Source organism: Anser cygnoides, chromosome 3 (assembly GCF_040182565.1).
Source record: "Anser cygnoides isolate HZ-2024a breed goose chromosome 3, Taihu_goose_T2T_genome, whole genome shotgun sequence".
NCBI classification, from domain to species: domain Eukaryota; kingdom Metazoa; phylum Chordata; class Aves; order Anseriformes; family Anatidae; genus Anser; species Anser cygnoides.
The window spans coordinates 3,053,992-3,076,356 of NC_089875.1; the positions used below are offsets into that span (position 1 = coordinate 3,053,992).

At 39.9% G+C, this 22,365-nt stretch overlaps 1 protein-coding gene across 8 annotated transcripts in view; it reads right to left on the reverse strand.

Annotated features, from left to right (window-relative positions):
* Positions 1-22,365, reverse strand: part of MACROD2 (mono-ADP ribosylhydrolase 2) — an 860,596-nt gene that overhangs the window by 46,213 nt on the left and 792,018 nt on the right. For 6 of the 8 annotated variants that reach the window (XM_066995337.1, XM_048060980.2, XM_048060984.2 and 3 more), the window contains 3 exons: positions 16,893-16,976; positions 4,491-4,553; positions 1,026-1,094 (listed from right to left, as the gene is read on the reverse strand). In XM_066995337.1, the coding sequence (XP_066851438.1) occupies positions 1,026-1,094; positions 4,491-4,553; positions 16,893-16,976 (216 nt within the window). The remainder of the gene's footprint in view (positions 1-1,025; positions 1,095-4,490; positions 4,554-16,892; positions 16,977-22,365) is intronic. The other 2 variants (XM_048060981.2, XM_048060983.2) reach the window with 1 other exon arrangement.

Sequence of the window (22,365 nt, forward strand, 5' to 3'; positions counted from 1 at the left end):
AAGTATGTGGGCTCTCTAGCATGTTCTTTTGGAACAAAAGGGCAAGATCTCACACCCTGTCACACTTATCTAGAAAAATGAGAAGAGAGTCAAGCAGTAACGCTGAATTAAACATTCGATCTTTTAAAATAAATAAGTTAATGGATGTTAATAATTATGTTATCTCAGTAAAATGCATTAAAATTTTCTATTAGGCTTTCTTGAAGGTTGTACTGATGGACTGCATTTATTATAGATAGCACAACTCCTGTTTTGAATTACCAGTAGCGAACATTTTATAAATCACCCAGGCTTTTTCCTGACACCCCCCTTCCACCCCCCCAAATGCCAAAAACCATAGAGCGGCACAAGCAATTAATAGCGTGATATCATAACAGTATCAAAAACAGTAGGTCTGTGCACTGGTTCCTATCTGTAAACCAACAACTCCACAGGAAAAATCTCAGCTTGAAACATTTAAATTAGATCATCTCTCTTTCTTGTTTCCTAAACTCCCTGTCATTTGGCCCCGTGACACTTTCAAATATTTATCACAAACTAAATGATCTGAGTGCCCAGCACAGTCTGCACAAGATAAACATTACTTTCTCCCTCTCAATTATGACTTCAATTCCTTCTGTCTCCTCTTGATGTGTTTATAGCTATTGTGTTTTTCTTTTTCCCCATCAGGAGAGCACTGAATAGGGAGCTAACACAGCTGAGATAGATGCGCACGCTTAACTTTACGCGTGTGAGTCATCACAGCGAACCCAAGCTTCAGGCTAATTTCTGACATGTCATGTATGATATTGCAGTATTACCTCCATAACAAGGGGACTTAGGAATTCATGGCATCTCTCCTACCAGCACAACAGCTGGTGCCAAGTAGTTTTATTACAAAGACTTTTGTAAATCAAAATCCAAGCATTTACCTATTTCTGTATGGTTTAACTGTGATTTTAGCAATTTCCAGACAAAGAAAAATACAGTTTTATGAAACGTCCTCTTGGGATTGGGTATTTTGCAATGTAATTTACAATCTGTACCTTTATCCTCACATGGCTCTGTGGCTTCTGATGATGATAGGCTGGCTACAGCTGAAGGTTTCGTCTCATCTATAAGAACCAAGGAAATTAAAGAGACATTATTCATTAGATGGCAAAATAATGAACTGGTTTACTGGAAAAAAAAAAAAAAGGCATTACACCTTATCTGAAGCACGATACTATACTTGAATTTGATTTTCTGGGCTTCGGTCCATTCACGCTGTATTCTCTGGCCATTACTGGTCTGATTGTCTTCCCTAAGCCAGGGGTAAACTTAGATTACAGTACTGCCAGTTAAAGTCCATATTTCAATTTCCCATAATAGAGAGAGAGGAACAGCTATCAATTTCATGAATAGGCTGCTGTGCTTGTTGCTTTGAGATTCCTTTTTTCATTTAATCCATCTATTTTGAGTAAAAAACAATTAAGCCATTCTTTAACTTTAATCATGTCCGTGAATCCCGTTGGAATCAAAATGATTAAATGCAAACGCTTTCCTGAAAACAGAAGCTTTCGTAAATCAGGCCCGAAATTTAGCAAGTCCCTGAAAATCTGTGGTGCATAGATGTTGAATGTCAGAGCATGCTGCTAAAACCATGATCTTTAATAGATTAAATTAGTAATTAGTACCTGAATTTAACAGACTTTTTTCACCTACACTGTTGCTTTTTCTTGGCAATTTTTGTTAGCTAAAAACTTTGGAAATCTGCTTTCATTTTTATTCTTTCTTTTCTTTCACAAGACTTGCCTCTGGTGATTCTGAACCCCCCCCCCCTTCCCTCAATATACTCATTGAATATTTTTAACAAGCTTGAAACAAGAGCTCTGAACCACCTGCCATTTTGTTTTCCACATCTTAACTGTGAAGTTCACTGATGATAGGACAGAGGCCAGATTATAAAAAAAAAAACAACAATGTAATAGCTGAACTATTTTAGGCCAGTCTTTGTATGCTATAACTGGCTTTTTCATGTACTATGTAATAAGAATATATAAATCTTTATGTAATGGACTGGCTAAGACTACAGTTTCTATTTTTTCCCCAATGTTTTCTTTTACGATATTAAAGTAATGATTTTTGATTTGTCATACTCAGATGAAGGTTATGCCTTTTGGTTTAGAAAATACAAATAAGAACTTCAACATTTGAAGAGATTGCTCCTTACAATTATCTTTCATGGTGTTTAGAACTGTTTTAGCCACACAACCGTGTATCTTAGAATATCAGGTCATTTCCTACACCACCAAGGAAGGGAACAGAAGCAGCAACCCTAGAAATTACTGATGATGTTTTGTCTCCCCAGTTGAGGAATGTGGAAAGTGGCAGCAATTCATCAGCTGAACATTACTCACTGGAGGTAATTGTACACCTCTCTGTTCTTATCAGTAGGTGAACCAGTAGCGATAAATGTTAAGTCAAATAATTTTTTTCTGTAATGCTGTGTGCTTGCGTCTGAGGAGGTGATTCATGCGTAGGAACAATGCTGTCTTTAGGCGAGTTCCTGCAATATGACGTTTTCTGGATTTGGGACTTAAAAAGTCTGGATCCTTTCTTTAACACTCTTCATGAGAGTAACAAAACATGACTACCAATATGAGATAGCACAAGAGCATACGCGATATCTCTGATAAACCAGGTATGACAGCTTCTAACATAACAAGTCATAATGACAGTTTTGGAAAAGAAAGAAAAAAAAAGAAAAAACACAATGCATTTAACACACCTCCAGCAGCAAAGTAATAATTAAGAGACGTGCATTTCCCTTACTTCTCTTGGGAAAAATGAAACGTATCACATTCACTCCAGCTGTTTTGCAAATCAAAACACCAAGGAAATATACATACCATCAGAGTCAATACAGTTGACAAGTACAGTGGGCTATATTTGGCATCTATAGACAGTAACATAACTGAGTTTAACAGGAATCTCTGCAGCTGGAGTAATCCTGAGCTAGGAGCCAAGCAATATTTGGTACAGTTAAAAGCTCTGCATTGCTTGAGCAAAGAGATCCCCCTGCCTAGCAAGAGATTAAAAACAGAGCCTGAATTCAGACAGGTCAACTCCTTCCGCACTTCTGCCCGACCAGCATAACAGTAAAAACCCAGGAAAGGAAACATGGTTGTCCTTCAGCGCATACAAAATAGCCCAGCATGCTTATCCTGGGGAGGATAAAGGGCCCCAGTCCAAAGCTAGAGTGCTGTGTGCCTATGTCCTCACCTCACACTGCCTGCCACGCGTGGGGATGTAAAGAAGCAGAGACAAAGGCAACAAAAAATACAGAGGGACTTCAAGTACTTGAGGCCACCAGCATCAGCTGTTAACACACGGTTGCAGAAGACTGCCCAGGGGAGAGCAGGGAGAAATGCTGCGCTACCACACGCATAGTGCTCACCGTGTGGGACAAACAAGGGCCCTCGTTAAATGAGCTCCTCTTCTGGAAGGAGTCATGATACAGTATGCAAAACAGATCAGACAAGACTCCAGGCTTCCTATTTTTTTTCTGCTGCATTTACTGGCTGGCCTTCTTCAGCTCAGTTTTCCACATATTGATAACAATCTTTAAGTCTGATTAAAAAGATAGCTCTCTATAAAACTGTTTCATGCTCTGTGAATTAAGGTAGCATCCTGCACTACTATGAGAAAAAAATAACCAGGAAACGTATTGTATTGCAGGTAATGCTACGAAAAGAAATCTTAGGAAAGAAGGGTATTTACAAGCATTTTGATTGCTACATCAGCTCTTTTGATAACTGCTTAATTCTTAAGTCTTTTGCATTGAACAGAGTTGGGTACAATTAAAAATATAACTAGAAATGGAAAAAATATAGAAAAAAATCTATTGCAAACATGGAGTGACATTGCATTTTAAAATACTGAACTTGCTACCTTGTAATACGTAATTTATAATCATGCCATCTGCAAAATCCACTGCTCATGAACTCTGGCATTTGTTCACAGTATCTGTAATGTCTTTCTGTATGGATTTAAATCTTCATAACCCCAGAGACTTGTGTAGACAATTTATTGAAACCTGAAAACTTTAGAAGTATGGTTCTCGGTACAGAAAGACTGCTTCCACCTTTCCCAAATTTCCTTCCCTGCCCCCTGCTCCCCTTCTACCCCATCCTCCCCCCCCTCCCCCCCCCTTTTGTATTGTATGCAGAGTGCTACTCTGGTGTAGACAGAGAAGTAGAAATATTTCTCTCTAGTTAGAGGATCAGCTAGAGGTTATCCACTTTAAAGAGGGAATGTGGAGTTGATAGGTTAAAGAGGGAAATCTGTATTCCTGCATTGCAATTCATTCATTCATAATGAATGGAGTTGTGGTCTATAATTGGAGACTTGCACGAGCTCGGAGCTAATCTGGTGAAAATCTACAAATGTGTTCCCTCAGTAGCATTGATGAGGGTTATTGTTCCAGGGTGGATAAAACCTCAGAGTCCTTTAAGGAACTGTGCACTTACCTGCTTCTCGGCTCGGGCCCTCAGTGTCTTCCATGTTTTGCTTCTCCTCTGTGCTGTTACCACCTATCAAGAAAACCACACTACAATTAGTTATGATGCGTCTGTTTATTGGTAACAGCAGCAGCAATATTAATTGTCACCAGCGCAGCTCAAACTGCTCATTTACAGCAAGGCCCTGTGATAAAAGGGGAGAGAGGAAAAGGTAAACTGAACAAATGGCAAACATAACCAGCTACATTTAAAAACGTCACATTTCCATCTGGGGAAGGGGGGTTAGATTAAAGATTTTTACCTTAGTAGGCACATGAGAAATATCTGTACACAAAATAAACATATCTTTCCCTAAACACTGTCTGCAACAGATAAAATTGTTGTTTGATCTTATTCTATTTATTTTCTAAAGATTTTTTTTCTAGGATTATTTTCCTCCAGTAACATTTCCACAAGAGCCTTGAAGTGGCTGTGCTTCAGATTGCAGAACCTACTTTAATAGCTATGGAAGGTAAGAGGAGGAGAGGGAGAATTGCCTGAATTTTATTTTAAAGCAAAAGGCTCAACACCACTTAACATAAAGTATCAAAATGCATCACAAATGACTGCAAAGGAGAGGGCAAAATAAACCACAGTGAGATTGCTAGGATTTAATGCATTTCCCCCCTTTTTACATTCACATTCGTTCCCGATTTTCTCCACTACTTTGCATTCGCATTCGTTATCCATTTTCCTCCCTCCAGCACCCTTTCTGAAGGCAGGTACCAAACAGTGAATTACCACAGAGAAAAGTATTACCCTGGGGAAAGCCAGACTATGGACGTGAGACCAAGCTCTCTTAACCTTCGCTTGGCCCGCTCAGAAACATATCGGGAAATGTGTACTTTCAGTGATGGAGAACACTCTTTTAGCTTCATAACAACATTAGAGGCTGCCGTGCAGCAGGCTGGATCAGATGCGATGGCTGTGCTCCCTCTCTTCCAGCATGGCGAGAAAGACGGCGAGAGCAGCTGACTACCAGCCTTAATGAGGCATTTGAAAAACTGACTGCTGAGCATATACGCTGGGAGAAAGGAAATTCATTCCCAGGCCTGTAAATGGCTTGATAATGATACGCATATTTTTTGCTGTGATCTTTTCTGGCTCCTGGGTTTTTCTGATTACAGCTTCTCTAAAGCAACACGGTTGAAGTTCTTCGCGCTGCCACCTTGCTTTACTTAACACATGGAGCCTGTTGAAGAGAACAGCAGCAACCCAAATGCAATTAGGTGGATGGAAGAAAAACAGAGGAAGGGCATGTTTTTCAGAAGCAAGCGTGCATCTCCTGGTTGCACGCTGCACTCGGCTAAGATTTAGAGGCTGAGGTATGATGCTCGCGCTCTCTCCAGCAGGCAATACATCTCGGCATCCAGCAGATGGGACTCGTGGAGAAGTGTTTCCCGGCCAGCCCCCCACAGAGCCGCTCTCAGAAGAGATGGAGCAGGAGTTTCACACCCGGCCTGTGACCGGCGAGGCAGGCAGGAAACAGCTGATGGCCATGGCTCGGGCCTCCTGCCCGCCTGGTAGCTCTCCGCCCCGACTTTAACCAGCCTTAACGGATGGCTAGAAATAGTCGTTTCTTATGACATTAGTGAGCTCTAACCTGTAAAAAATTGCATTACATGGATGACCAAAAGGGCTTGATAAAACCAGCTGGGTTTTTCTCCCCCACTCCCTTTAAATCATTCTGCCTGTCCACGCACAATACAAGGACTGCACGCAAATCAGAAAGTTAGCCCTGCTAGAAGGCAAACTTTTCTCTCCCCCTGCCCCTTCTCTTTTAAAACACAGCTCTGGGACTTTGCAAGCTTTGCAGCAGACGATTAATAAATAAGGAAAAAAATCCTTTATGTCACCAGGCTGTGTTTCAGACGGATAAAGTCGTCTAGCTGGAGAGCTGCAGAAAGGAACAGTACGTTCAAGACAATACTGTAACAAAATAGCGCAGTGACACCTGAAAAATCTTTACCATTAAGTCAGATCGAAAGAGAGTATTGCATCACTGTTAAACACGCGGTGCCAAAACAGAAAGGATTTCATTATGGCCAAGTGCAACGTTTCGTTTCGCACAGAAGGACTTCATATTCAGAAAAAGCAGGTCAGGCATAAACAGTAGCTACCAATACATCACTGAAGATCGTCTCAGCAATTACCTTACTGCATTCACAACGCAAAGCCACAACTCTAGATGATACTTGTTGCTACACCCATTATAATAAGCATGACTTTAACCATGAGTTATTTGGCTAAAATACAGTATTTAAGGGACTCATTCATATTTATTTCGAGGGACTACACCTTTTTTTAAAGTCACTTTCCCGTACCCAACTTACACCTCAAAAGAAAGCTTAACAGGTCACCTCCTTTACCAGATTATTGGACAGTGCACATATTCATCAGTACATTTTGTCCATCCTAAGGCTATTATTTCACTAGGGGTTCACTGTTTAAAACTGGAATAATGGAATAATAATTACAGCACTGTATATTGGATTCTTAACACGTTTTCCATGTAACACTTCATTTTGTTCCTCTCGAAAGAAAAATGTAGAAGACTTTAAGCAAAAGTTTCACCTCTTGTACTCTGACCCAGTCTAACAGACTGACTGGACTACGACATGAGAATTAATCTTGATCAGCATACGGAAAGTACATGTTGTGCCTGCGAAGTGACTTTGCTAGAATTAGAGAAAGACAAACACTAAAAAATTAAGAGCGGGCAACTGATCCTGAAGGCAGTGACTCGCAGAGCGAAGGGTTAAGCTCTGTTTGGCCTGGAGAACCTCTTCATCTCAGGAGAAAGGGAGGAAGCGGAGTAAGAACACACCGGTAAGAAAGCCAACTGTTGGCTGGAAAAGTGGCTAATCCCAAAGCATTTGACAAACATTTCCCCCCCCCCCCCTTTTTTTTTTTTTTCTAATGAACCTCTCACTAAGTGTCTTCTACTGAAGAGGCTTTCAGTAATTATTGCTCTCCATTGGAGCTGGGTGCTGAGAAAATGAGAAGGCTTTAAGTAGCACATGCTCAAGGCAAAGAACTGAAAACATATTTTAGAAGAGAAGCAAGCCTGTTTTTCACCATATTTTTATTCACCCCTGCTCTCCTTTTCTCCAGGCAGGAAAGCCAGACCCTGTGCATTTCCCTTGAGTCTTCCCCTTGATGTTATTAATACTAAAAATGTCTTTTCTTACTGGATGGCTTCTACAGTGTCTGCCATCCTTCTTTTTCCACTACTGCAGCAACTGGCGATTGCATTTCCTTTAGGTGAAAACTGTCCTCGCAATATCTGCTTTTTCATTATACTGGTAATTGAACAGCGATCTGTCACTCACTCCAAAGGAGATGGAAAAAGCGGCAAATGACATGTCGTGTCATTTTAGGCCAGCAAATGTAAATGATTTTGAGCCACATCAAAAGACAAATGGGAACATCTGTTTCTGTTCCCCAGCATGGCAGTCAGATGAAAAAACAGGACCTTGAGAATTACAGTAGCACGATACAAACAAAATAAGCACATCAGACACTAAAATATCTACTCCTGGCCATGTATTTTCCTTTCCTGTGCCAAGCTGACTACTGCAGAGCAGGAGCTTGCTCTCCCCTCTTGGCCTTTTTCTTTGGGATCAGCAAGGAAATTCTCCCCAAATGATATATACCCTCATTTATATTTGGTAGCAAACAGGCTAAGCAGCGATCAATCAGCACACTCAGCAAGCTGGCAAAGCAGGCAGCACTTCTAACTAAGCTAGAAAACCGGATACTCTATGAGCGTCTGCCCATTTTATGTTAAGGAGAGGTATTTAGCATGCACAGTGATATGCCAGCTGCAGGAGCAGCCCCAAAACGAAGCAGATGATATGACAAATAATAAGCCAGCAGTCAGATGGGAGAGGGCTGGGACAAGAACCCTGTGAATGTCCAGGGGACAAGCTCTCAGCAGCAGCAGCAGCAGCACCAGAGCAGGTTTTAGTATTCTTCCCATTTGCTCTGCCAGAGCCCGGAGGCGCATGGCTTTTTACATCTTTCACTGCTCTTGCGACAAACATGGCAAGTCAAAAATATTAATAGTCTGCTGGCCTCTTGGCTCTTCCCATTTCAGAGCTGAATGAGTGCCAGATTCTCATACACCTACTCCTCAGCAGTCCCTTTCTTCATAAGTAGTCAGAGACATTTTTAGAGCTAAGACTACAGTCAATGTCTCAAAAACTGGTGCAAAAAGACATTTTCCAGAAGAAAACAGAATTACAGATAACATGCTTTTAGTCAAAGGAAGACATTCTGCCTAACCAGTCTACTTCTACCCTTCCAACATAGAAGTTATTAATAATAAAGTTATTTTCACTAGGCAGAAAGTAGTACTCTATTGGCCATAGAGCATCTACAGTCAGAGTAAGGCTCTTTCAGACTACCTCCTCCTTCCTAGAGAAGGAATAAATGATGCAGAGGGCCAGCGCCTGAGGGTCACATCTCATTTGTCCTTCCTGGATATGTGTGTGTGCATCACAACCCCAAGCACCGGCTTTGACCCAGTGACATCCTCGCGTGGCTCCTACTATCCCAGGAGCACCCCCGGTTCTCCTGGGGGCAACCAACCATGCAAATCCCCCATGGTCAGGCTGGCAAACCTCTCTCAAAGCGGGGCCATGCTTCTGTGACAAATGCGAACTGGGATCTGGCAGATAAGAGATGCCACAGTTTTGATTTGTCCTTTTTACAGCACAAAAATATTGTCACAGCAATCATACTAATGATGTGAAGGTTCTTCTAGGATAACAGGGAAACTAATTAATGAGAAAATTAAAAATACAGGCCCCGATCTTACAGCTGTTGCATTCTACGCACATGAGCAGATCTGCTGACTTCAGTGAAACTCTTAATATACAAAAAGAAAGCACACACAGATCTGTATATACGCTCAAGACCATACAGCCTGCAACCATTTTCAGGCTGTTCCAATGGCAAAATGATATCAGACATAAAACAAAAAGCAGATACACACAAAGGCCATTATTGTAGAACTACACATGCATTAAAATGAATCATTAGGGTGGTGGCCTGAGGTTACCGAACATTTTCGGTTTGCATTTTAATTTATTTTAATTAAATTATGATTTAGGTCAGTTTTAATCACTACTTGCATATAACCCCTGTAGGGTAAATTTTAGGAGGGGTAGTAAAGAATTATCTGCAGTAATTGTTTAATGGAGTTATGAGACTTATTCCCCCCTTGCCGTTTCAACAATATTGCTCACTGCAGACACGGACCTGAATGCTCTGCTATCAATGCACTGAGCCTTGCGAGGCTGTCAGCCTAATAAATAACAGGTTTTCATTTTCATGCGGCATTTTGTCAAGAATTGTTGGGGAGTGTGGGAAAAGAATGAGAAAACTGCAACTCATGAGGATTATCTCAGAGGTTAAAAATAACACCATTGTATTTCACTGTTTAACATCCTGAGAAATATGGGAGCCTAATCTAAAGCCCACTGAAGTTGATAGGTGTGTTCCCCTTCCCTCTCTCCTCTGTGGATCACAAGGCAAGCAACTCTGCATCACTCTACCTTTGCTAGCTAGGGAAGAACCAGGGGACAACGTGTGGGCCAACAGCTACAGCGCCAAGCGAGGTGCTTAGAAGACAAAAGCACTCAGATTTCTCCCAACCCTCTTCATCCATAATGTTGCTGGGAATGTTGTGCTAGGCTGGTTTCTCAATGGATGTAATTCTTCTGCGTGACACATACCGTGATTCAGATTTTGCAACACAGGTGTCTGGCAAGAGACATCTGAAATTTCACTGCCAGAGATGTTGATCATCGCTATTTCTGACAATCTGCAACTGTGTCTGTTCAAAACAGATGAAAGCAGACATCTCCTGGAAGCCTGAGCTCTCCAAAACAACCGGAATATGGACGTCATGCCCTAGACACCATAAACAGTCCATAGGGAGGACAAAGATACAATTTGCACTTTGATGCAAAAAATACACAGAGTGCTGTGCAAGTATTCCTATTCATATATTGTTATAGGGTAGAAAATTGGACAGAAACTGCTCATGTGATTTGATGCGTGCTGAAGAGCAGCAAGCAGAGGCAGAGCTCAGAGCAGAAGGGAGGAGTCCTGACTCCCATCCCTACAGGCAGTTCTATTTACCAGAAAGAAAAAGAAAGGGACCCCATACATGAAGGTGCATGATATGATCATAAATTTTTCATTACTACGTCAATTTATTACCCATTCGTACTTTCTTGGTGTGCCTAAGAGACTAGGTAACCGAGCACCATTAAGGGCTGTGGCACAGCTTCTTCTCTGAGCCACAGGTAAAATAAAACATAAAAGCTATCTCATTTTTCCTTTTTTTTTTTTTTTTTTTTTTTTTGCATATAGTTCCTGATATCATGGGGTGCAGCAATGTAACAAAGTGAAGAAATGGATAGGGAAACCAGACAGGAGATCAAGCTTGCTAAAACATCACAAAACACGAACCAAAACAAGCACACTACCATTTTGCCTTAACATTTCAGAATTAAGGGACTAACTCTGTCTTCTGTGCTGGACCTGAACGATCACAATGCTTTACTGTTATTCACTTAACGGTTAGAAATGAGAAAGGAATTCTGTGACAGATGAGTCCCCTGCAGGTATGTCGGTTTGTCACTGCGTATAATTCTTCTTTGACAACATTGCATTAGTCAGTTTACTAACCTGGTATTTTGCACCTTAGCTCATCTCAGGAGAAAGAAAATCTGCTCTGATGCATGTAGTGTGAAAACAGGAATTGCAACTGTTTGCCTGGTACAGTTTACATACACATTCATCTGGCTGCTAAAAGAAACCCGAGCATGTAAATGGTTGAGGCAACAGGACGATGTGTCACCTGCGGAGGCCAAAATGAGCTGCGTTTTCCAAGCTGCCTCGTGTGACTGCTGCACAGCAATTTAATGAAAGAGTGGTAGCCACTTCAGCAATGAAAAGAATCTTCTAAGAGGGGGTTGCTCGGAGAGCAAATATGAATAAAAATACAGATAACGTCCTGTTTTTCCCCTGGTTAAGTGGAAAGTGATCACCTGATACTCTGAGAGCTGTAATCAGTCAAGACAGATGGTAGACTTCAAAACAAGAGTGAAAAAAGAAGCTATCAACCAAAGTGGATAGGGGTTAATAGCATCACTTTAAATATAACCAATCTACATTAAGGTGAAACATTTTACGGACATGTTTGATACACATGCTTCCCAGGGAATTTCATCTGTAGTACTTTATCTTAATTTAAATTTTTATTTAAGGATTTAGTTTGGTGGTAAAAAGAATGCAGTAACTTCTAAGCTACTTTAATAAGAAATAGCACTTTCAAGGCTGAACAAGAGTGTGTGTTTTTGAAGCATAATTATGTGTCTAGATGTTCATTTCTGGTATATTACGAGTGGAACAGAAATTTATTGAAGAATATTACTGCCCTGTAGGATGTAAGGAAGAAACATAGCTACAATTTCTCAAATGATAAAAGAATTGCCTGTATGAATCAAGTAACATTTTCAAACTTAATCAGAAGTCGACTCCTGTTAAAATTAATCCATACCTTAAAGAGACAATCAGGGCTGCATAGTATTAGAAAGACCATAGGAAAGATGCTTTGAACATTGCTGTGCAGGGCTAACATGCCGCAGCTGTTGTAGATGCCTCCCCAGCCCCAGGGAAGGAGCACAGGCCCCAGCACTGCTGACTTTTGCCAGTGCATACACTCTATCCCCCACTCCATGAAGCAAGGCAGCGAGCAGCAAAGCTGCAAAAATCATGGTATAGAAAGGAGAAGCAAGAATGGGAAGCCTTACACTAATATTGCAAATAAGGGATTAAACTGTAAAATGAGCTTTATTTTCTAGTCCCAAGACTATGCATTTTTTGTCGCTGGACAAAAGCTTTCTTGGTGAAGGGATGAGGTGCGAGGACGTCTCCTCCCTCTTGGTGAGAATCCTATCTCATTGCCATGACCTGCTGAACCAAAGAGTTGTTGAGATAAGATGGAACTCCATTTAGCCTCATTTCTAGCGCATACTCAAATCAGAAGACTGGCATCTGTAGATGCAGCATGACTGGAGTGAGGCAGGAGCTTGCTAGTGAGCCCTGACTGCTGACACTGCTGAACATTTCAGATGTTTGATGTTGCCCTTGAAAGCTCTGAGGTTGGTAGTGCAATGACCCCCATCAGGCAACAGAACCAACTCTACCAACTATCCTAAAGGTGATTTGTGTTCAGTTTGATCCTCCTGACTTGGCTTATCCATCAAACCGTTCTCCTTCCCACCAGGAGAAGTGAAAGCAGGCTAAGTTCATCCTAGATGAGCAATTCCAACAGACCAGCTCCTCACACCTATGCTGGGCCTCAGCTGAGGTGACTGTGCGAGACCAACAGGCTATCAATCTGTCAGAAGAATCCAGTACTTCGTTCTGGGAGGAGCTGAGGAGAAAAGGTCAAGCGAGACACCTTGCAGAACTCCACTTCTGTCTCCACATCCCTCAATGGAGAACAAGTAGGATCCTGACCTTGGGAAGGCACAGAAATGGCTTTTGCCACATGGATTGATTGGCTTTTTCCTGGAGGAGGACAAAGATCAGGCATTTATGCTGCCGTTATTGGCTGTATTAGTCATCTTTGATATGACATTGATCAGCTGCAGGCCACAGGGGAATAGATGAAGCAGCTTCTTGGGCAGGCTCCATTTTATATCTCACTGAGAAATCCAGAAGGAAGGAAATGGCAAACAGCTATGCTTCTCCCAGCATCAAGAAAATCTACTGCACACCCCTCAGTGTTCAGCACGCATAGGAGGCCATTTGGGGACATAAAGAGAAATAAGGAACGTTTTAAAATTCATTAGATTGCTTTAAAAAGAGTTTGATTTTGCTTGGTAGGGATGAGTAGGATGAGAACACGTGACCTTTGGCATTCGTGCTAGCTCATGGCTGCTGTGCTAAGCACTATTTTGTTTATGTAATTACTTCATCCTTGCATTATGAAGCTAGTGAAGACATCCCAAGCTTGGTTTAGTGCAAAAAAATAATAATCTATTCTTCTAACTTCAGACTTTATAATCGCTTGGTCAATGACCAAGGGAAAAGCAAAATCACCACTGGCTGATTTTACCCACCCTGCAGGACCCAGGGAAAATAAATAAATAAATTACACTGCATGTTTTCACATGTAAAACCTGAAATACTGCAGGGAACCTGGCAGTAAAGAAAGTTTCTCTGTGTATCCAGCATATTCACTTCTTCAAATACAACAACTGACAGGAGAATCTGCTATGCAGTTCACATTTGCTTTTCGCTATCAATGGTCTGAATGCAGAAAACAATATATCTAATAGCATAATAACAGACACCATTAATACTTTAGAGGTTCAGTGTAAAATTGCTTTCATTAGCATGTCAAGTGTTTATTTTAGCTTACTGCAAAACAAGCTCCTTACATACAGCCACTTATCCGACTTTCCTTGATTGCGGAGAGGGTAGTAATGAAGGAGCCTACTTTCCGCGATCTTCTGTGGAGACTTTAACACACACTGAAAAGATATTGCTCCATTACCTCCAGCCAATGAACCAGCTTGGCATGCTGTAGAAAATATTACTGCAGAAATATTACTGAACCTGGTAGAATAGTTTTTACCAGCTGCCACGAGGGCACGCATCTCAGGGTGGCGGGAGGCTGCTAAAACAGCAAGCTGTACTCCCACTGTCGGTCTAAAAGGGCACTGACAGCTATGTAGAGGCAAAAATATCTGGTGCTTCCTTTGTCTCAGTGTATATTTGCTAAATATTTTATACCTAGTCATGGCACCAAGGGGAAAATAATATATTGTGTTAAATGTAAGTATCTTTGGACTAGCTTTTATTGCTAAAAGCTACTTTTTTTCTTTCTTTCTTTATCTCTTTTCTTTTTTTTAAAAAAAAAAAAAAAAACCTTTGGGTACATAAAGCATGTTAACTACCTGAAGGTTAAAACACTCTGAACACAAAGCACTTGTGTTTCACCATGAGGAAAATTCAGCAAAGTTGACCTCAGACAGAGTTTGGCTTTAGTGTGTTTTATCTGAGACTGCTTACATGCATTAGGTATCCAGAAATCTTACAAAAAAGACTTCTTTACTTCCTTGGAAGTGAAGCCAAACCCCTACCTATCTAAACAAAATCATTCATACATGCGGTCACGCGGTTCTGGTTCATGTCACGTATTCACAGCTTTTGTAATTGTCAAAGCTGCACGTTAACATTGCTTTCAATTAGTCAAAACCAACAGCTAATAATTAGAACAACAGAAACTAAGTCCTATTCTCAGACAAATGTGTGCAAATCCCATTTACTTAAATGGAAATGACTCACAGGTGTGCTGCATTAGACTCTGGCCACTCTGCAACTTTATAGGAATTCAGTGTCTGGAGCCTAGCTGTGTGATTCCTCTTCAAAACAGAGGCACAGGTAATTCCACCGACATCTGATCCAGGTTCCCCCGCACCTCCCTCCCCAGCAAACGCTTTAATTACTTTTTTTCCCAACACAACAACTCAACAACTCTGAAGTCTAAATTGAGACTTTCAATCCTGAACATTATAGGCCTGATTTCTGCCTAAGGAGAAAAGGACTCCGTCACCTGCTAGATTAAATTCTGCAGCAGTGATTATGTGTTACAGGCCTCAACTCTGCATCAGCAAAATCTACTGTGCAGCATCAAATTCAGGGAGTTCAGGCATTTTACAGCTCGAGGGTAATGCAATCATTCTATTGCCATGCTATTTACTTCACCCTTCCAACGCATTTGTTTGTATTCCACAAAGTGAACTGTAGGTCACCAGGAAAACATTGACAGGAATAGTAAACTAGGGGACTGAATTTAGTAAACCACAGAAATAGTGGAACATCGGTTCTTTTTCCAATGGAAAGAAAAGTTTACAGTTTTCCGACACTTTTTCCCCCCTCCTCCTCCTCCTCCTCCTTTTTCTTTTCTTTTTTTTTTTTTTAAGACACTGATACAATGAAGGTTTTTAGTAGCACTCATATATATATATATATCATAAAAACTATTATTGTTTTCCCAGTTCAGGAGTATGGAAAATGACACCGTGATCCCACACCCCATTTAGCCTGCATACAAATCGATGTGTGGTTTGTCATCACGGAATTCTCTAATCCAAACATAAAATTGGTATTTTAATTTCAGTTGGGTTTAGCGCATCATGAAAGCAAGCATGAAAGAAGACCAGTCAGGATGAGATTTCTTGGGTCCCCCCCACACCTTCCAGGCGATGACAGCTATTACTTTAAGTACTTGCCATTAACAACCAGTCACAATGTTAGTGACAGGATGTTACTAGCAGTTACTTAAAGTGATAGATGTTAACATTTTTCTGCTCTTTATGACTCACACTATACCCCAGTCAGAATATTTTAGGAGCTGAAAGCACAGTGCTAGGTCAAAATGATGAAGAACATGGAGCCACCGGTTGAGGTGCAGAATGAGATGTGTCAATTTAGGAACATTAGGTCAAAGAGAATCCATGATAAGGAACTGTCATGGATTAAAGATTAAGGTTCTTCCTTTTAAGTATTCCACCTAAGGGGAATTCTGCAGCATGTGGGCATTTTGCTCTTCCGCACATAGAACAGCAACGTCAAACTCTGCACTCTGAAAATTAGTCTTTGATGTTAACATCATCTAGCAACTCTCCCAATGAGATACACATTAGAAAAGATACCTTGATCCGATTTTTAGAGTGACACAGACTGCATTTGGCTCCGTACACATGGACTAGCTGCCCTGTGAAGACTGGAGCGCAGAAAAGCACTCTTTCCAGAGCACTGTAGGCACAACGTTAAGCATCTGTGACTTCTGACCATGGAAAGATGTAACGTACTGCGTAAGATTTGAAGCCATAAACACTACAACTGGATTGGAAAGGGATACAGCAAAATTTTCTTGTAGAGAAGGAAAGCAAGAATTATATTGTTCTGTGTATTGCTGTGGGTAGTTGATTTACCTGAGCAGCTTAAGCAACCAGAGTGACCCAAGCACTGCACAACATGCAACCATTTTCTATTACTTACATAAAATCAGAACAGGTTAGAGATAAAACAGCAACAATTTCCTATTTTATATCAGCGATAATCAGTAAAAATACCATTTGTAATTCTGAATCTACCGAGATGAAATACACTTTGGAAGAATTAGTGTCATGATCTAGGTGAAAAGGAACTTTCCAAGTGTGTGCAAAAAACATTCTTAAATAAAACTATTCCAGTTCTTTCACAAGAACTCAGGATAAACTTTTCCCCCAAAACATAAAATTGATTAATAGCTCTGAAAGCTGTCAGACCACCTACCTTCAGCATCATCTTGCAGTTCCTCAGGCTGCTCTGCTTTGCACTTTGTGGGAGATGGAAGCTGGCCTTTTTGTTCCAACCCTTCTTTAAAACGTTAAAAAAAAAAAGAGAGAAAATATTACATATATGATTTTGAAACTGTGGTATCGTATCGAATTTTACTATGTGTGACATTGCAACCGTGAGTACATTTTACCTCAGCACTCCATCCAGTGCCTGATGCCTACCTTTCTATTATGAAAATTAATTACTGCATCATCAGCTATAAAAGGATCGTAATAGCTATCTTTCAGCTTGGACTGGACTTTCCCTAACTTTCACATGTGGCAGTGAAGAAAGCTCATGCTAAAATGACCTGCTTCCTTACAGGCTCTTAATCTCTTCAGAAATCTAAAAACAAAAAAACAACAAAAAAATATTTTTTCATTTGTGGTTTTTAAAGTAATATATATTATACTGCATTTTGGAGCTGAGGAGAAATAATCTGAATGAAATGATTTTTCCGTCTCAGTTCAATTCTCCATTCAGTGTTATAACATGGCAACAAATTAATATTGACTGAAATTAGTAATGAAATGAGAGGTAGGGAAGCAAGTTTGATAGTGAAGTAAAGTTAGGGAAATGAAAGTTTGAGATAGAAATGTTCTGGTTGGAAAAAAAAAAAAAAAAGCTTTCCAACCTGCTAGCAACAGGAAGATAGAGGAAAAGGAAATCCTTCTAAGCAGAAGAGTAACTGAGGCCAGTGAAGTTTAAGGTTTTCCCTATTTGTAGAGATTGAAGTTCACATTATTTAAAATTAGTTGGTTAAATTCTAAAGATTATGAGGTTTTCTACAGCATTTTCAGAATATTTTGTCGTCTTCACATAAACATCAAATCACATCACTGTTTGTTTGCTAAGACAGACTTCAAGGCATAAACTGGTTGCACAGAAAGTCTGTTAGCACAAAAAGGGGGCCAACCTGGAAATTAATCATAAAAAGTATTTGTAAATTAAGACATTTAATGAAAGCAAGCTCACTAATTGGAACATTCTTCAGTGTTGCTTAGCCAAAGCCTGGGCTGAAAGAAGAGAATGGCAGACAATTAAAACTCAATTCCTTACATATATTGAATCTATATATAATCTATTCAGCAGAGATGGGAAAATGACTTTCTGTCATTTGACTTTCCATCAGACCTCACAGTTCCTTACGGTCAACTGAGGGCTTGGGTGAAGGAAAAGCCTAAAGAAAACATTTTTTGTTTTTGCTGGAAAGAAATGAATGCTTGTAACCAGGAAACTTAGGAAAGCATATGACCTTGCTTGATCTAGCCTTATTGCCATGCTGTGATAAAGTATTACTTCAAACTAATTACCTAATTAGCAACTGGGAAAAAAAAAAGAATTTACACATGTGTTATAAATTGCTTCACGTTGGGAACCCTCCCATCTCTTCTGCTGTCATGCATACCCCATGCAATAATCTACGTATGTCACTGGATTTGTAAAAAGCTCTCAGCAATCAGATGCCCAGTTTCTCATAGAGGAATTGGCTCTGCTAACAGCTGTAGATATTATCCTTCAGTAACCTTCTCCTGACCTCACACAACTACACATACATAGAACCAAAGTGCTAAAGGTTTCCAAACACAAGGTATGAAAGAAATGAGGAAATGGACCTTGCAATGTCAAAGGGAAGATTGTGCTCTTTTGAGAGACAAAAAGGAAGCAAATCATTGGCTCCATATGGAACCTAGGAAACGTTCACTGGTTATTCTACTGTGCCTAAGTCCTAAAAGAGCTGCCATGGATTTAGAAGCCAGCAAGAGTTTACAAGAAGTCACAGCTCAAAATGTCAACAAAACTGGAGATCTACATGTGAACAATTACATTCAATTTCACTTGCTTCATTTTAAGGAATGAATATTACATTTCAGCCCCTAAAGTCCAAACTGAATACTGTCAAACTTGTCAAAATATTGTAAAAATTGCTTCCAGCACAGAATTTCTATATCATTGTAGAATTCCATATAGCTCAAAGCACGAAGGGCCCTTAGTGATCAGTAAATAAGTGATGTGCTGTAAAGCGGAACGTGCTTTGAGGTTTGGCTTGCTATCAGGAAGTAGACCTGTCCTGGCAGCACTTAACTTAGGACCACGTTCATGTCATCACCTTGGTTCATCTGAATTTGAGATTCAAATACAATATTTTGAGGGAAACGAGTTTTCAAGTACTAAGCAAGTACTAAGATCAACTTCTAGGCTGCTGAGAATGCAAAAGTAACCACAAGAAATACTGTGGGGGAAAAAGAAAGGCAAAAATACATGAAATACACACTTGGTCAACACTTTTAAAGGGGTTACTGAAGAGCAATAGTGATGTTCAACAAGAACTTCAATACAAAAGAGAGATTCTGAAAATAACCAGGCTTTTAAAGATTTGTTCCTGCCAACGCTCTCCCATTCCTTTAAAAAATAACTTGAATATTTATAATGGACCATATTGATGTATGGACTCTTTGGTTCTAATGCCATTCTGCACTACCTGCTATTTTCCCTTTTTTGGTTGGCATGAATTCACAACAGGGGACTGAATCAATAGGAGTGTTTCAATCAACACTCACCCCTGTGATGATGAATTTTATCATCTAACCAATCTGTGAGACTTCCTCCAGGCTCCCAAGTCAAATGTCAATCAAGCTTAAGTGCAAGTGTCCAGCCAGGTCTTTCAGGAGTATCTGAACACATTAGATAGTACAACGAACATCTTAATTGACAGCACAAAGACGGAGAAGGAGGAGGCTGATATTCAGAGAAGTCAGAGCTGTTACTATCTCAAAAGAAATGGTCTTTCTACATTCTATAGAGGATCTTAAAATGCTCACAAAAGGATGTAGAGACACTATCCCAGGAGAATAAGATTTCAATCACAATTTCACTGCTTTTTACCAGTTTTCCGTCATTTCAGAGACAGAAAAGGATTTGTGCAGGATTCAAAATAATGACTTTTTGTTGTGGTCAAAACACCAACTCTTAACCCTTTCTGCTCTACAATATTATCCATGTCTTTGCCCATGAGTCGAGTGCCTCAAATTCTTTGTCTGCTTGCAAATTTCTGTTTAAAAACAGAACACCTAGATAGGTGTCTGAACTGATCATATTCAAAGCTTTTCTGAGCATGAGCATCCGTACAAAAGGTGTTCTGAGATCTAACACTAGTAGAAATTATTCTTCCTTGTAGGCTAATACAGAGGGTCAACAAACCACTTAGATCTGACAGTGTCTCTCCAAATAAGCTATTTCCAAAATCCCTCATAGCTTCCAAATCTTACTGTGTGCAAATGTTTGCTATTTTCCTCTCAGTAAAAGAGAAAGTCTCCTCCAATAAAAATGTGTCCAAGTTTAAGACTGTGTACACAGTGGAGTGTACAAGAAAATACTGTATTTATTCAGCACTGCTTATAATTGTGCTTCTCTTGTTAGTGTCAATGAGATCCTTTGGCCTGCCATCCTATAGCTGGCTGCAGTTTCTGAAGTAATGAATAGGTGGTTAGGTAGGATACTTGGGACAGAAATGGCATAACCAGCAGGACATTTCTTATAAACAACTATTAGATGGGAAACAAGAGACAGTAACGCGGCAACATTCACACACACGGGGCCAAAAGGCTTTGGTCCCCCTGTGGGGAGTGAAGCCAAACAGGCTGGGGAGAACATAGTTTCAGAACTGAAACACTTTATTATTTTTTATTTTTTAATAATGATAGCAGATTTAACTTATGTCCATGCATAATAATGTAGTATTATTCCGTATCTGGACTATGCTTCTCATAATAGCACATGGTTCTGTAATTTCCAGATGCAATCACTGCAATTGCGCACACAATTATGGCAGTATTAGGACTTATTTTGCATGCTTCTATGCATGGATATGTGAAGCTATGGATATAAAAGCCAAGTCCTTCAGAAGATAAAGTTGAGAATAATCTTCCCTTAATGGGGCTGAAAACATTAAGCATCATGACTCTGCAGCGTTAAAAACCTGAAGTTAAAGGCAGACAAGACCATTAGGTCATCTGGTCTTTTTCTTTACTTTTGTAGGGTATCACTCATAATGGAAAGCTGAGACGTAGACTTGCACAAGTCCGTACCTGGTATTACTGTATCTGCCCTTTTGCTTCAAGCCATTCTAACAGCAAGCCATATAAAATATGATAATATCAAAGCTCATTGAATTAAATGGTGCAGTTAAGCTAGCAGCTGCTACAAGAAACAGCATCCATAACCGATGGGTTAAAATCCTGTAAGTTAAATGCCATTAAAAGGGTGGTCTTGAGTATGTATACTTAATAAGACTAGGCTATTTGTATTTTCAAATGTTTTTCTTTTTCTAGTATTTCCAATATATGCAGTGACGTTATGTGATTAACTCACCAAAATGATCATTCTTGTCTGTTTAATTGTATAATATTAACACAGATATTAATGGACATTACCTGGCAGACATGCAATTAAGATATTCCCTTATTTATTTTGAAGAGAAATCATAGAAAGAAAGGCCTTTGTGCAAGTAATGAGATATTTGTACTTCAGGGTGGTAGAAACACAAGACAGAGATTACTTTCATAATGTGTACATCACTCAGTAAGATGCACATTTGGTCATCTGTTATTCCTTACTCCTGGCTAATTCTTCAGCCAATCCCAAGGCCTAAATCGCTGAGTACTGAAACCATTGGACATATTCCCACTGACTTTAGCTGACACCAGACCAGGATCAGCTTTTTTTTCCCCTATAACTCTTACCACCGGCTTTTAATTAGGACTGATTCTGTAATATCCACATCGTTCTACTAGATTCTTCAAACTGAAATCGGTACAGTATCTACATTTCATTTGAGTCCCTGTGCTTCTCCATGTTTTCTCTTGGCCAGATATTGGCCCCTCAGAAATACCTAGCCAACAATGTACTGTAGGCACATGGATTTAGGAGAAACTTAGCATACATGAATCTCTGCCAAAGGTCATACATGTGTGTAGCCTGAAGCAATGTGCTCTCCATGAATCCAACAGTTGCTTTTTCTTTTTTTTTTTTTTTGTGTCTCTTTTCCCTCTTAAAAAAAACAAAAACAAAACCGAAAACCAAACAAACACCACAGGAATTGGAGAAATAACCCCAAAGCAGATTGGATATGGACAGCTCAACAAAACAGGGTCATCAATACTGGTGCTAACTGCTGATTCCATCTGCTGGAGTCATGACCCATGAAGTCAAGTGGAATGAAGAATGATTATTCAATTATTATCTTGAAGAGGTGACTAGATGTTCATACTCTATTTTTCCCTCATAATGGTTAAAAGTAGATCTCTTTCAAACTGATAACTACTTGAACATAAAACCGAAAACTCTCCTCAGTGCAGAAATTATGTATGCATTTATAACTCCTGCAAATGCATTTTGCAATCATTAAAAAGTGCATACACAGATAAGT